The 13,820-nt window shown below is 41.1% G+C and overlaps 1 protein-coding gene across 5 annotated transcripts in view; it reads right to left on the reverse strand.

Annotated features, from left to right (window-relative positions):
• The window catches only part of Pkhd1 (PKHD1 ciliary IPT domain containing fibrocystin/polyductin), a 438,845-nt gene that overhangs the window by 344,255 nt on the left and 80,770 nt on the right, over positions 1–13,820 (reverse strand). For all 5 annotated transcript variants that reach the window (XM_050124099.1, XM_050124100.1, XM_050124101.1 and 2 more), the window contains exons 34-35: positions 7,289–7,508; positions 2,028–2,178 (exon numbers count right to left, since the gene is read on the reverse strand). In XM_050124099.1, the coding sequence (XP_049980056.1) occupies positions 2,028–2,178; positions 7,289–7,508 (371 nt within the window). The remainder of the gene's footprint in view (positions 1–2,027; positions 2,179–7,288; positions 7,509–13,820) is intronic.

The following is a 13,820-nucleotide window of genomic DNA, read 5'->3' on the forward strand; positions in this document are numbered from 1 at the left end:
GTGAGTAGTATATTCAAATCTGGTAGTAGAGCTACAAAGCTCAGATACTTAACCAATGTGATAACCTTCCTCTTGGATCCTTTGCCCAGAATTTGCTTAGGTTGACAAGCCAAGAATGCTAAACTGTTACTCATTCAGACTGAAAGTGATGCCAAGGTGGTAAAAGCAGAGACTGAAAACTGGTTCTGAGAATAAATGGTGTAGTGTTTATCACTAAACAATACTTCTATATCAAGGCTCATAGACCTTTGCAGAAGGTGTGTGTGTGTGTGTGTGTGTGTGTGTGTGTGTGTGTGTGTGTGTAAGAGGCAGAGGAAAGGGAGGTGTCACAAAATGATATCTCTGCACATGGCATGGCTGTTATACTCATGAACTCACTGAAGTTATGGTTACCTGCATAAGAATGACCCCCTCAACATTTCAAGACAGGTGAGGGACATCTCATGAGGCCCTTCTCCTTTGTAAAGGACTACTGAGAGTTAATGATTAGGGGCAGAGGGTATCATTTTCTTCAGTGGGGTAAACAACAGCCTGTGCAAGCTCCTGCACAAAATGCAGATCAAACTCAATAGTCGCATGCTGAGAGAGGGCATGAAAGTGGAGGGGGACTTATTGGAAAGAGGAAAGTTTCCATCAGGAGGGGAGGGGAGATGAGAGAGGTCAAAAGGCATGAAAATAGCTTAAAGGCATATATACACATAAGAAACTGTCAGAAAAAAAATTTAAAAGGTGAGATTGAGAGAGGCTTAACAATGTCAGTGTCCCCTACAGTCGCACCTAACAGCTGCGTAGAAAGCAAAAACGTAAAGTGGATCTGCAATTATAGGACAGTGGATTTGGAAAGGAGAAGTTGGTGTGAGCTATGGACTGAAAGAAGAGGCATTTGCGGGGAGACCAGTGAAGTAGGAAGTGAGGACACTGGGAAATGTCCTGAAAGGAGGCTTTGGGGGAATGGGAAGAGTGGAGGTAGGAGAAAATAAACACAGAGACCCCTGGGGTTGGAGATAGGCAGGACCCAGTTTAGGAAGGACAGAAGACAGACTCTTCAAAACAACACACATTTTCTGCAGAAATACGAAACTTACACAGAAATACTTATCACAAGCCAAAGAGGTATAGATTTGGATTGGGATGGGTTGACTCAAACAGCATACACACAAGAATCTAGAATACTGTGTGACATATAATAGGCTCTTAATAAATTTTTGTAGCAAATAAAAGAGACAAAGACAAGATGACCTAAGGATTGCTTTCATAAGAGGAAAGGCACCTAAGGGAGTAGGTGCTCAATAAATATTATTTTTGGTCTGCGTACAGAGAGAAGCCTGGGGAGCTGTAAGAGATTATCTGATACATTTCCAAAGAACTCTTAGCCTCTGATTTCAGTTCTCAAAAACTCCCTTGGGAGGCTGTGGAATCTCTCACTGGGGACTTACAGAGCACAGAATCAGGAGAGCCACTTGGAGAGAGTGGTTCGGGTGGTTTAAAGGGGATGCATTGAGACTAAGAGGCCAGATCAAATGGCCACTGGCCCTTCTTGTTTCTGACTTCCCAGGGCTCTCCTCTGAGGCTGACGTTCACACTCAGCCTTCCCCACAGAACAGAACTGAACCAGATAGACAGGGCGACACTGTTGTCTTGCTAGCTGAAGATGGCTGAGTGATTTGGAAGCCTCCCAGAAGGGCCTGGTTAAATTGTAGGCTGTTTGTTTTATCACGAAATAAAGCACAGGAACCTCCTTTCTAACATACATGCAGAAATCAGGACAAAACGCTGTAGAGGTTATCTGTTCAGAATTCTGCCTCACAGAAGCCAGGCAGGGCTCATTGATTTTGGAGGAAATATATGATTAACCATAGTTAACTATAAATTCAGATGGTAAGCATTGGATCAGCCCCTCAAAGTCTGAGAGCATTTAATATTATATATCGCTGCCATTTGGGCTAAATTGTTTTTTTTAATGTACACAATATTACAAATTTAATTTGAGCTGTTTGAATCAGTCTGTAAAAAAGATTTGATTATACCTGAGTGTTCTGGCCCCGGCTTTTCTGTATTTCAGTAATCTTGGCGATAATTGGCTGATTAGGCATCTCGCACTCCATCTCTGCCTCAGTTTCCATGGTAATGTTACAGGAGCTATTATAGATGAGAACTTCATCTCTTTCCACTTTAGGGCTGAAACAAGAGGGGAGGTTAAATGGGGTGTCATCAATCTTAATGAAATGCAATTATTTTTACTCTTATTAATCATTGCAAGCCATTAGCTTGTGGCAACTAGAGGCCACCATTTGTCAAATTTTGCAAATTTCTGTAATTTTGTTTCCATTCTTTTATTGTTTATTTGTTTTTCCTTTATCTGCTCACCCAGCAGAGAGAATGCACACAGTTAAATATCCTTCGCTGAAGCCTTTCTTCCTTCCCAAATTAGGCGCATGAGCATCCGCTTCCCAGACCCCACCTAGCAAGCAGCTCCCAGAGAGCTCTTTGAGGTCGAAAAATGGAAGCAAAACCTGAGCTGAGTTTCTTTATTTTGTTTGGGGCTTTTTTTTTCCTTATCCTGTACCTCTTCCTGATCTTACTCACACTTAGTGTTGGGGGAGAGAATTGCCTGAATCCCTCCAGGGCAGATGGAGAAATTGGAAAACCCTCACAACTGGCTAACTGGTCCCTAATTCCAAACTGTGAAAAAAATGAGCTCATTTAGGTTTTCAATTCCCTCTCCCCAGCTGATGGCAATGAGGCTCTGTTGCTAGCAGTCGAACATTAACTTAGTAAATTAATTAAACTTACTTAACAGCCCAGACTAAGGAGATTCGATATATGTACCAGTTATATCCCAGACATTCACTCTACACAGTCCTTTTTGCTTTAAAAAGAGAAGGCAGACTGGATTTCCATTGGAAATCCGCAGCACAGAGTTAGAGAGAGTCTAAAAATATGCAGTCTAGAGGAACTGTGGATATTAGAGAACAGCATCCCCAACAGGTGTGATATTTATTCAAGAATAATCCTGGCTTTAGGCATTGTTGCAACTAACTCAAAGATTATTAGTAATAATAATGCATGATGTCTCATACTTGCCTGCAATTTTATATGCAAGGTCTGGTTTCAGTCTGTAAATTAAGCAGAGGTATGAAGTAGGTAACCCAAAGAGATCGGAGGGATTTGCATAAAGCCAAACCACAAATTTATTCAGTGTCAAGATCAGAACTGGGGTGTGATGCTTCCTATGCTGGGCCCTCAGGTTTGCAGGCGCTGACTGAACATCAGCCAGGAAGATGGCAGATCCCACAGGAGGATCAGAAGGAGCAGCAGGAAGGACAAAGGTCCCTGGCGGGGAGACTATAAATCATGTCAAACCCTAGCTACTTTCTTGAAATCAACGTCAAAATGGTTTCTCAGACAATTTGCTAGAAATGATGACTGTATTTATCTAGCAAAGACACAGCTTCCCTAACGACTGTGTCCTAGACCTACAGAGTGGCAATGGTATTTTCACATCACACCACCCAGAGTTAACATAGACTTTAGGCTAACCACCGGGGTTCTGTTCTCCTTTAATCAGAAACCCACAACCCATGGCACCTAATTCTGTTCTTTTGCATGCCTGATGTTGACTTGAAGGTGTAAGGATCTCCAGGTCTCTGCACTCCAATGACTTGCAGTTTCACTGTGCCATATACAGTCAGTGGAGGCTTGGGGCAGCCTTCACATACAAAGGTATGAAAGCAGGTGTATTATAACAGATTGCCAGAGGGGATCCCTATCTTCCATATGACAATGAGGAAAGACCTCACCAAACTTTATTTTCCTTTTTATAAAATACTAAGAATCTAGCACCTATCTTTGTAGAGGTGGTGGAGAATTGAGTACAAGGAAGCATATGGGATGACTGGAACAGAACCCAATATACAGTAAGTGCCGAATAAATGTAACGCTTGCTCTAGTTTGTGTAGCAGTGATGTTAGGCATATTATGGTTGAGATGTTGTAATCCACATTCAACTCATTTATTTGAGCCCATGTTTCAAATACATTGTAAATCCTATGCCATCATCTAACTAGTAAAATCACCCTCCAGAATGCAGATAAATCAATGGGTAAATATAACACGTTTGTTCCTGAAATCTAGTATCAGATCTAAAAAAAAAAATAGACCTAGTAAAAAGACCACAGTGGGAGGTCATGGGTCTTAGTGCGGAACACAGGGCTATTTAAAAAAAAATGGTCAAGTGGTCAAATGGCCTTCTACCCATTTATTTTTGCACTGATTTGTCTTGCTCTCGGCATTGGTCACAGAGGGTAGTGAGTAGTTAGTTTAGAGATTCATAACTAGTAAAAGTGCTGAGAATTAATGAGTCTAGCTATAAGTGAGTCCTTTATAACAACCTCCCTCCACTCAAAGTCCAGGGAACATCCCAAAACGCAGGGTAGAAAGACAGTAAGAACCAGAGATGGCACATAAGAACTCATGGGAAATGCGGACATCTGCACAAGATAAAACCCGTCAAAATTCCAGCAAGGATAGGGGAGGGGCTCTTAGAGCCCCACCCCTAGCTGATCAGCTATTGGAAGTTACTCAGTGAGGAAAGTGTGGCTGCCGGAGTGTTGCCTGTGTTTCCATGAACAACCCCACACCTATACACGGATGGTTAGCACCAACTGGGCTTAGTGGTTTAATTATTTTAAAAAGGAAAAGAATGTAATTTGGCTCCACTCCAGGCTGGATAAACTAAGACTTCTGCATGGGAAATGTTTGGCTCTTCAGAGATGAAAATTTTATTTCCTTTTTAGTCCATCAAGTTTAATGGCACATTCACACTGGTTTGCCCACTTACATAAAGAACAAATATATTCTTTTCCGTTTTGGGAGGGTGACCCTTGTAATTATGAGGGGTTTTATCTTGCAGCTACCTTTATCTATTGAGTGTGGCACTTTAGGGAGTATATTTGGCAGACTGTGGGTAAGATTGTTTCTTCAACAATTACTGTTATTGGAATAAACTTTCATTTCATCTCATATATAAAAAAAAAGCTTGGAATGGACACGTGTTAAAGTCCCATGGGGAACTGGAGAGAGTTTGGGGTGGATATGACCGAAATATATTGTATATGCTTATGAAATTTCTGAAGAACAAATTTTAAATTATTAAAAAATAGAATAGAGAAAACTAAAATGTTATGTAATATTTGAAAATGGGGAAAATAAACATAGAAAAACAAAATGGGTTTTAGAAATAGCCGCCTTCAAAGCACTGTGAGGCTTATCAAGCCTCCATGAGGCTGAGCAAGTACAACTTGTTTTCGCCTTCTTTCCTTCTATTTATTTTTCTGCTATTGGGTTGGAGGAGATTCTTAGACTGTTTTGTGAAGGACCTCCACCATGTTTACATCATAAATCACTTATAACCCTGTCTGAAGGAAATGAAGTTGTGAGCTGGCTCCCAGACGGCTACTTTTATTTCTGAGGGCTCATAAGTCATCTAGTTAATAACCCCTCCTACAGTGGGGTCAGGGATAATGTCAAGCTGGGTTGTCTGAATTCCCATAATCCTCCATTTCCCATTGTTAATTGGGAAAATGGTTACCCATCATCCCTCTCTTCATTGGGCTCTATGACAAAACTTTGAGTAAGTGATATAAACCACTCTGGCCTCCTTTAGCTCACCTGTTACCAACCTACTACCTTCTCTCTTTAGGTTCATCTGTTCTGGAGGGTTAGCCCCCTTTCTGATAACTTAGTGTTTTGTTTTGCTTTGTTTTGTTTTGTTTTTTTGATAACTTGTTTCTGATTACTTCACTAGAGATGTTTGTCATTTAAAAGTCATTGCTAAAAGTGGCAGCAAAGCCATTATGTCTGAAATAGACCTTCCAGGCAGGCAGATCATAAGACCAGTCACTTAGTGTTATAAAGTGAGCCCCTGTATCAAAGAAACACAAACAAAACTAGATTTCTACTTAAAAAAAAAACCTCAAAGTTTTTATGCCAATACCAAGCTGTTTTCCTACTAGCCACCAAGAGTCATGTGTGTTTCCCCTGTCCTCTTCAGCATGAAGTGTAGATTGTGTTTAAGTCAAAGAGCTCTGAATTCTAGTTCAATAAATCACATACACTTTGGAATGCTGCAATAGCCAGAGTACTGGGCAAGATATTCAGTATAGTGAAACTATACTTATAGGTAAACGGTACATGTTGTCATGGGGGTCTGAGACACAGTTTCTTCAGCCACCTCTGACATTAAAGAGGAGACCACGGAAGAATCCAAGAGCAAGCAAAGTCCCCTGAATCAGAGGCACAGAATCTGTGGATATGGTAGTGGGTTCTGAGACCCTGCTTCACCTGACCACAGACTTCACGCCCTCACTTCCCATAATCCCTTTCGGAAGCACATCATGTCCTTCAAGGGGGCCGCAGTCAAGGGAGAGCTTCTTTTCCTCTGACTGACCACAAATCTCTGGTGGAAAGTTCCCACCAAGACAGACTGCTCAGAATGTCACTAAGTCAGACAGCCATGGAAAGAACTAGTTATTTCTGCAACTGAAGGCAACTGGTCGTGTTTGGTTTTATATCTTAATGAGGAAATCGCTCTCCATTAACGATTCTATCCAGATGAGCAATAAAGACACAAGGCAATATTTGGTGATAAGATATCAGCCTGCGATGGAACTGAACTACTGACAGAAATTAAGGCTGTGCAAACTTACCAGCATGTTCACATTTTTAAAAATTGGGTTAGAAAGTGGTCAAATCTAGAAAGTCATATTATTGCTTTTTATATATATTTTTAAATCTCCAAGTCCTTAGGAGTTTGTGGCCTCTAAACCCCAGATCTAGAGTAATTCTGGGGCATAACTCCTCTTCTTTTGAATAAACATTGTGCAATCTGCCAGATTTCTCTAACATTTTTTTTCATACTTGTGAATCTGTTTGGAAAGAAAAGAAAAAAGGAGAGGGAGGAAGCCTTCTGTTTTTCATAACGTCTAATCTTTCTCCCCATTGGCATGCACCAGATGTCGCGCTGGATCGGAAGATAAATATTAAAATCTAAGCAAGAACAAAGTGAGCTGTTTACTGGGTATATTTTTCAGATGTTCTCCTGAGCACTTGAAAAAGACAGAGATGCTTTGATATGAAGGTTGGCTGGAATCCATGATGGAATGGCCCCTCTGAAAGAGTTGGAGGCCCGTAGGCCAAATCCACCCTGCCTGTGCTTTCTGCCGGCTCTGTGGATCCCAGTGGCCAAAAGCAGTGGGAAAGTCAAAGAGGATGTGAAAGATGGAGCTACCTGATGAAGAGGCCTGAGAAGGGTGGGGAGGCTGGCTCTGCCCAGTGCTCTGGTGCTAAGAGATACTGGGGACTCTCTTCACAACAGTAGAGGTAAGGCCAGGAGCCAGGCAGTCTCTTTGTCCCTATGGCGATGGTCAAATCGCAGCGCATGTAGGTGTGGCTGCTGACTTCACAGCTGTCTTCTGCAGGCCTCAGGTCACACAGGGAAGCCAAGGACACTGGAAAAAGTCAGCACGAGTTTAGATCAACCTGTGGAAAGAACTCAAAATCTCATGTCATTTCTGGAATGATGCATTCTTTGACCTAGGAAAATAAAATTATCTATTCATTTCTCAAAAAACAAAAAAGAGATCCATGGTCAATCAATGCAGATATGAACAAAGTTTTCTCTAAGGTGTCTCTAAAGAAAAAAGATTGTGGGTACAAGGTCAACTTGAAAAGAAACTACCATCTTATCTTCCAAAGCAATTTCTGTCTTCCTACTGTCTGTATTTGTGTTCTCACTATTGCACACGGTTGGTGGCACTCGAGGTTGTCAGACCCCAACTTTTCCTTATGATGAGGAGCACAGTGCCACATGGCAGCATTAATTCACATTTATATCATTACTCTTTAGGTTGAGAAATGTTTACGTCTAATTATAATTCAAGTCTCTCCTGTGAAGTTCCTGTTCTTTTCATGGGACTATTTTTCAACTTTGAAACTTCATCTTTTTCCTGTTGGTCTGGAATTCTAGGGTCCTCTAAAAGTTATAATTACCTCCTCCAAGTTTGTGGCTAGACTTCTCTCTCTCTTTATGGAACTCCTTGCTTAACAGAACTCTCTCTGTATTATAATGACCAGTAATATTTCATAAGGTAGAAAAGTGAACGCTTTGCCCCCTTTCTCTCTGGTACAAGGAAGAGATGTAAAAGCAATAAAGAGGCAGGCATGATCCCAGCATTCAGCAAAGAAAGGCATCAAGTCCATCAGTGACTCTGGGACCAGTCGGGTCCATGCGGTGGGCTAGCTGCTCGCCGACCAGAGAATGGAACTCTGGTTCTAGAACAAAAAGAACATAAAGTGACCAAAAACCTTTCATTGGAAGAACAAATGTCTTCTGGTGAGGTGTTTCCATAGGAACTGTCTGAAAACCCTCTCTGGCTTGCTATGTCTGCAGCTAGCCTGTCCTCACAGGTACCCAGCCAACATTACCGAGACCTTCAGGATTGAAGCTAAGATTGCCTGCCTCTCCCGGCGCTGACAGCAAGGACCACATGAGGTGGGTACAGACAGCAGAATTTGTAGTTATGCCGTCATACCAAATGCTATTCTGGTTGCCATTACATTCCAAAGCACCTGACGCCTAGGACAGTCTCTGGGCGTGCATTTGGAATAGATAATTGCAATCAAAGTGACTGACAACCGGATTCTCGTGTGGGGAGACAAAACATGAGAGCTTTCTAGTTCAGAAGCCCCAAGGCAAATAAAAACAGGTTCAACACCTATAAAATAATGAATTCATTATAGGTGATTAAGTGGATGCAAATTGACAAGGTGGATTATGAAAAGCACCCAAGGCTGGGGATCAAAATCCATGGGTCTTATTCCGAGTTCTGCCACTAAATAGCTCTGTGCCCTTAATCGCTTTAGCTCTTCATGCCTCATGGAACAGTTAAAGTTTCCGTGAAAAAGTCATTTGGTATAATCCAAGTAAATGTAAAAAACCTGAAGATCAAAGATCTTGAGCGGTTTTAAACAAAAAAATGAAATATGAAATTCACCTAACTGGGTGTTTCAGCACCCATCGTATGGAAGAGTATTCATTGGCTAGGAGTGTAATTTGGGACAGTCAAGATAGATGACCCCGAAAGCAGCAAAGGAACTTTTCTCATCTCTATCTTTCATTCCCCATCATTCTCTAAAAAGGAAACACATTCGTACCATGGCACTGGAACAAGCAAACTGTAATTAGGAAAGTTTGCCTCCTAAGACATTTATCTGTAATCTGGGATCGGAAACATCCATCTATCACGCAAAATCAAACTGAAACTATTTCAAACCGATGGACAGAACTCAAAGTGACCTTGCTAAATTTGAGAAGTTAACAAAAACAAACAGAAGACCAAATGAAAAGCGTGAGGCAGTGAACTGCAGGAGAAGGAAGCCGTGTAAGCAGGAAGAGAGTCTACAGCTGTGCAGTCTGTTTAGAAACACAGAAGCATGCTTGCCATATGCATGTACCTAAACACGCTAATGCATGCATACATACTATGCATGTATGCTCAATGCACACACACACACAGGCACGTGATTTGTATACATGAACACAAACATGAATGTTGTCTAGAAATTTTCTCCGTGATAAAATATTTCAAGCTCATTAACTCAGGAAATAAACTACTAAAAAAAAATTTAGGAGGTCCCTGAAACTGACAAGATTTTTTGGATTCCTTTTTCCCTGAGCATGCATTAATAGTAGGACTGCAGAGAGACACTTTCAGACGAGGTGGGCCTCCTGGAAGAGGCAGAGACCAGCCGAGCTCCCTGAAGACTCTGTTTCTGCAAGTAAGCCCTCACCCATACTACTGTGAATAACCCCAGTGAAACTATTTGGTTCACCAAACTAGACTTGAATGGTATGTGTACCTGGACTGTTAGAGGTTCTGTATCTGGGGTGAGGAGGCATTAGTTCCTCTCTCTCCTACTCCCTTAGAAATAGCGTCACACAGAACAGACACATATGCCATAGGCATCCATGCTATACACAGAGAGAGAGAGAGAGGTGGGGGAGGGAGCAGTGTTTAACAGAAAGCACTATGATGTTAATAATAGGCAGACGTCAGTGATGGTCCCCAGTGTGTCTAAACCTTGCTTAATACCACAAGCTACCTGGTTTTGGAAACTTCAATAGGCAACAGTGTAGGAAACCAAAGAAGGAACGTCAAAATGTTTCTGTATAAAGTTTCAGACAACATGAATCCTGAGAATCTACATGTCTAACAAATTCGTAGGCTATGCTGCAAAAGTCGCTCTGGGGCACAGGTACACTCAGCTGTCTTAGCACACACGCATGGGGTAGCTTTCCGAAGGCCATTGGCTGGTTAACATTGGAACGGTTCAGGTGCTAGCAATGTAGAAAGATGGGTTCTCTGAGAATTGCAGCCTGGATACAGGCGTGAGGACTGCTCCTCTGACATCTCTGAAAGAAAGAGATTTCTAAAGATGCTGATTCTATGCAATCCTTTAAAGCAAGAGAATCCAGGTGAACCACAACAGTTTCACAAGCACCGGCCCCTTAGCCATTTTATGTCTATTCCGGGCACACCTTCACAGGAAGAAATGAAAATGCAATTATACAAACAGCATTTGCTTTAGCCAGCTTCAGAAGGTTCCAGACTCCCCACACCTCCACCTGAATGTAAGGAACTCTGGAGTAGGTGTTCACAGACCATAAGAATAAGGTTTTTTTTTAAGTTGTTATATTTTTTAAAACTAAAAAGCAATTTGTGTTTGTGCAATTGATGAGTGTTTGGTGACACCTAGTGGCCATGATAAGACTTACAGCCTTTAATTACCATATTGCTCCTTTCAAAATACAAATAATTGATTCTCAATTTCTAAAACTTAATAAAATACTTTATGATATAGCAACTTAATATTTCCAATGTGCATTTTCCAACTTATAATATCAAGATTTACCTGACCCTGATCACTTCATTGATTTTTTTTCCTCAGTACTTCTGGTGAAGGTTCAATGTTTTAAGATAACCAAGGAATTCCAAAGTTTACTAACTCATGATAACTATATGAGAAAGTTTTAAAAATAAAAAACCTGAAGAGGCTCTCTCTGCCCCCCCCAAGACCCAAATGTTCAGGGTCTTCCTTAGCGCTGCAACACCAGCTGCAGCCTCTTTCTCCAGCGTCCACACCTGCTGTGGATCCCAGAGATCATCATACCCCACCTCTTCCCACCCCTGCCACTGTGTACCAGCCTGCATCTCAGGCAGAAACCCCCTGCTCAACTACAGGCCACAACTGCCTGAAGACCAACTATCCCACCACAGGAGGCGCTGAGGATTCCAACATAGCCGAAGCACAAGAAAAAGACATTAAAAGCAACTATAAGTAGATGACAGAGGTTCTTAAAGAGGAAAGGAATAAATGCCTTGAAGAAACCAGGAAAGCACAAACAATTGGAGAAAATGAATAAATCCTTCGAAGAAATCTAGGCAAACATAAGCAAACAATAAGAGGAAGTGAATAAATCCCTTAAAGAAAGGCAAGAAAAAACAAACAGTTGAAAAGAATGAATAAAATTGTGCAAGACCTAAAAAAGGAAATATAAAAGAAGAGAAAACACAGACTGAGGGAATTCTGGAAATGAAAAATTTAAGAACATGAACGGGAACTCCAGAGACCAGCTTCACTAATATAAGAGATGGAAGAAAGAGTATCAGCCATTGGAGATACGATAGAAGAAATGGATACAAAGAAAATGTTAAATTTAAAAATTCATGACTCAACACATCCAGGATATCTGGCACACTAAAAAAAGGCCAAACCAAAGAATAATAGGAATAGTTAATGGAGTAGAATCCTAGCTCAAAGGCCCCCAAATTTTTTTCAACAAAATCATAGAAGAAAATTTCCTAACCTAAAGAACTATTTGCCTATAAATGTATATGAAGCATACAGAACACCAAAGAGGTTGGATCAGAAAAGAAAGCCCCCTCACCATATAATAATCAAAACACTAAACATACAGAACAAAGAAAGAATGTTAAAAAAAAAAAGCTGCAAGGGAAAAAGACCTATAAAGGCAGCCCTATCAGCATTCACCAGACTTCTTAATGGATACTCTAAAACCCTCTAAAAGTCAGAAGGACCTGGACAGATGTTCTGAAGATCTAAGAGATCACAGACGCCAGCCCAGATCATTATACCCAGCAATTTTTTTAAATCACCATAGATGGATAAAATAAGATATTCCATAATAAAGTCAAATTTAAACAATATCTGTCTACAAAACCAGCCCTACAGAACATGCTACCCAACCCAAGGAGGTTAGATACACCCATAAAACACACACAAAATAAAATCTCCATCAGCAAAACCAAAAGAAGGGAAACACACAGAGATACACTAGCACCACCAACAGCAACGAAATACCAGGGATAAACAATCATTGGTCATTGAGTCTTAATATCAATGGACTCAATTTCTCAATAAAAAGACAGAGACTAACAGAATATATATAAAAGCAGGATTCATCCTTCTGCTGCTACAAGAAATATACCTCAACATCAAGGATAGATATTATTACCTCAGCGTAAGGTTTTCAAAAGAGATAATATTCTATGCAAATGACCTTAAGAAACAAGTTGGAGTAGTCATTTTAATGTCTAACAAAAGAGATGGAGGAGCCTACATACTCATCACAGGTAAAAATCCACAAAAATGACATTTCAGTTCTTAGCATCTGTGGCCCAAACATGAGGGCGCCCACACTTCTGAAAGAAACACTACTACAGCTTGAATTACATATTGGCCCGCACACAGTGATAGTGGGAGACTTCAATATACCGCTCTCACCAGTGGACAAGTCATCTGGACAATTCTAAACAGAGAAATACCAGAACTAACAGATGGTATAAGCCAAATGGCCTCACAGAGCATTTTACCCAAGCACAAAAGAATATACCTTCTTTTCAGCACCACAAAGAACTTTCTTCAAAATTGACCACGTACTTGAACACAAAGCAAGTCTCAACAGATACAGAGAGACTTCATCCAACAGAACAGAAACAGAGACCCACAGCCAGAGCACGGGGAACACCGTGGAAGAGAGGGAAGAAAGATTGTAGGAGTCAGAGAGGTCAAGGACACCGAATCAACTAAGCAGGGCTCAAGTAGTCTCACAGACTAAAACAGCAGACATGGAACCTACATGGGTCCGCACTAGGGGTTCTCTGTACCTATGCAACAATTGATTGTGTAGCTTGGTGTTTTGTGAGACGCCTAACAATGTGAGTAGGTGCATCTCCGACTCTGAGGCCTGCTTTAGGGAGCTCTTCCTTCTGTTGGATTGCCTTGTCCAGCCTAGATACGAGGGCTTTTGTTTTCTTTTTTATCTTGTTTTGTCATGTTTGGTTGTTGTCTCTTGGAGGCTTGCTTTTTTTCTGAAGGAAAACAGAGGAGAGTGGATTTGGAGGAGAAGGTGAGTGAGGGAGATGGGAGAGAAGTAGAGGGTAAACTGTGGTAGGGATGTATTATATGAGAGAATCTAGTTTCAATTGGGGGGAAAAATCCCTGATGAGAGGTTAATTGAATGTTAGACCATAGTAGCTGGAGAGCTCAATTGTTAAGAATATTTGCTGCTCATGCAAAGGACCTGGGTTTGATTTCCTGTATCAATATAATGGCTCACAAGTGCCTGTAACTCCAGTTTGGGGATCTCTGATGCCATCTTCTAACCTCCACGATCACCAAACATGCATGGGACATACATGCACACATACATACATGCATGCATGTATATATGCATACAG

The sequence above is a fragment of the Alexandromys fortis genome, unplaced genomic scaffold (genome assembly GCF_014885135.2).
Source record: "Alexandromys fortis isolate MF-2015 unplaced genomic scaffold, M_Fortis_MF-2015_v1.1 scaffold_207, whole genome shotgun sequence".
NCBI lineage: Eukaryota > Metazoa > Chordata > Mammalia > Rodentia > Cricetidae > Alexandromys > Alexandromys fortis.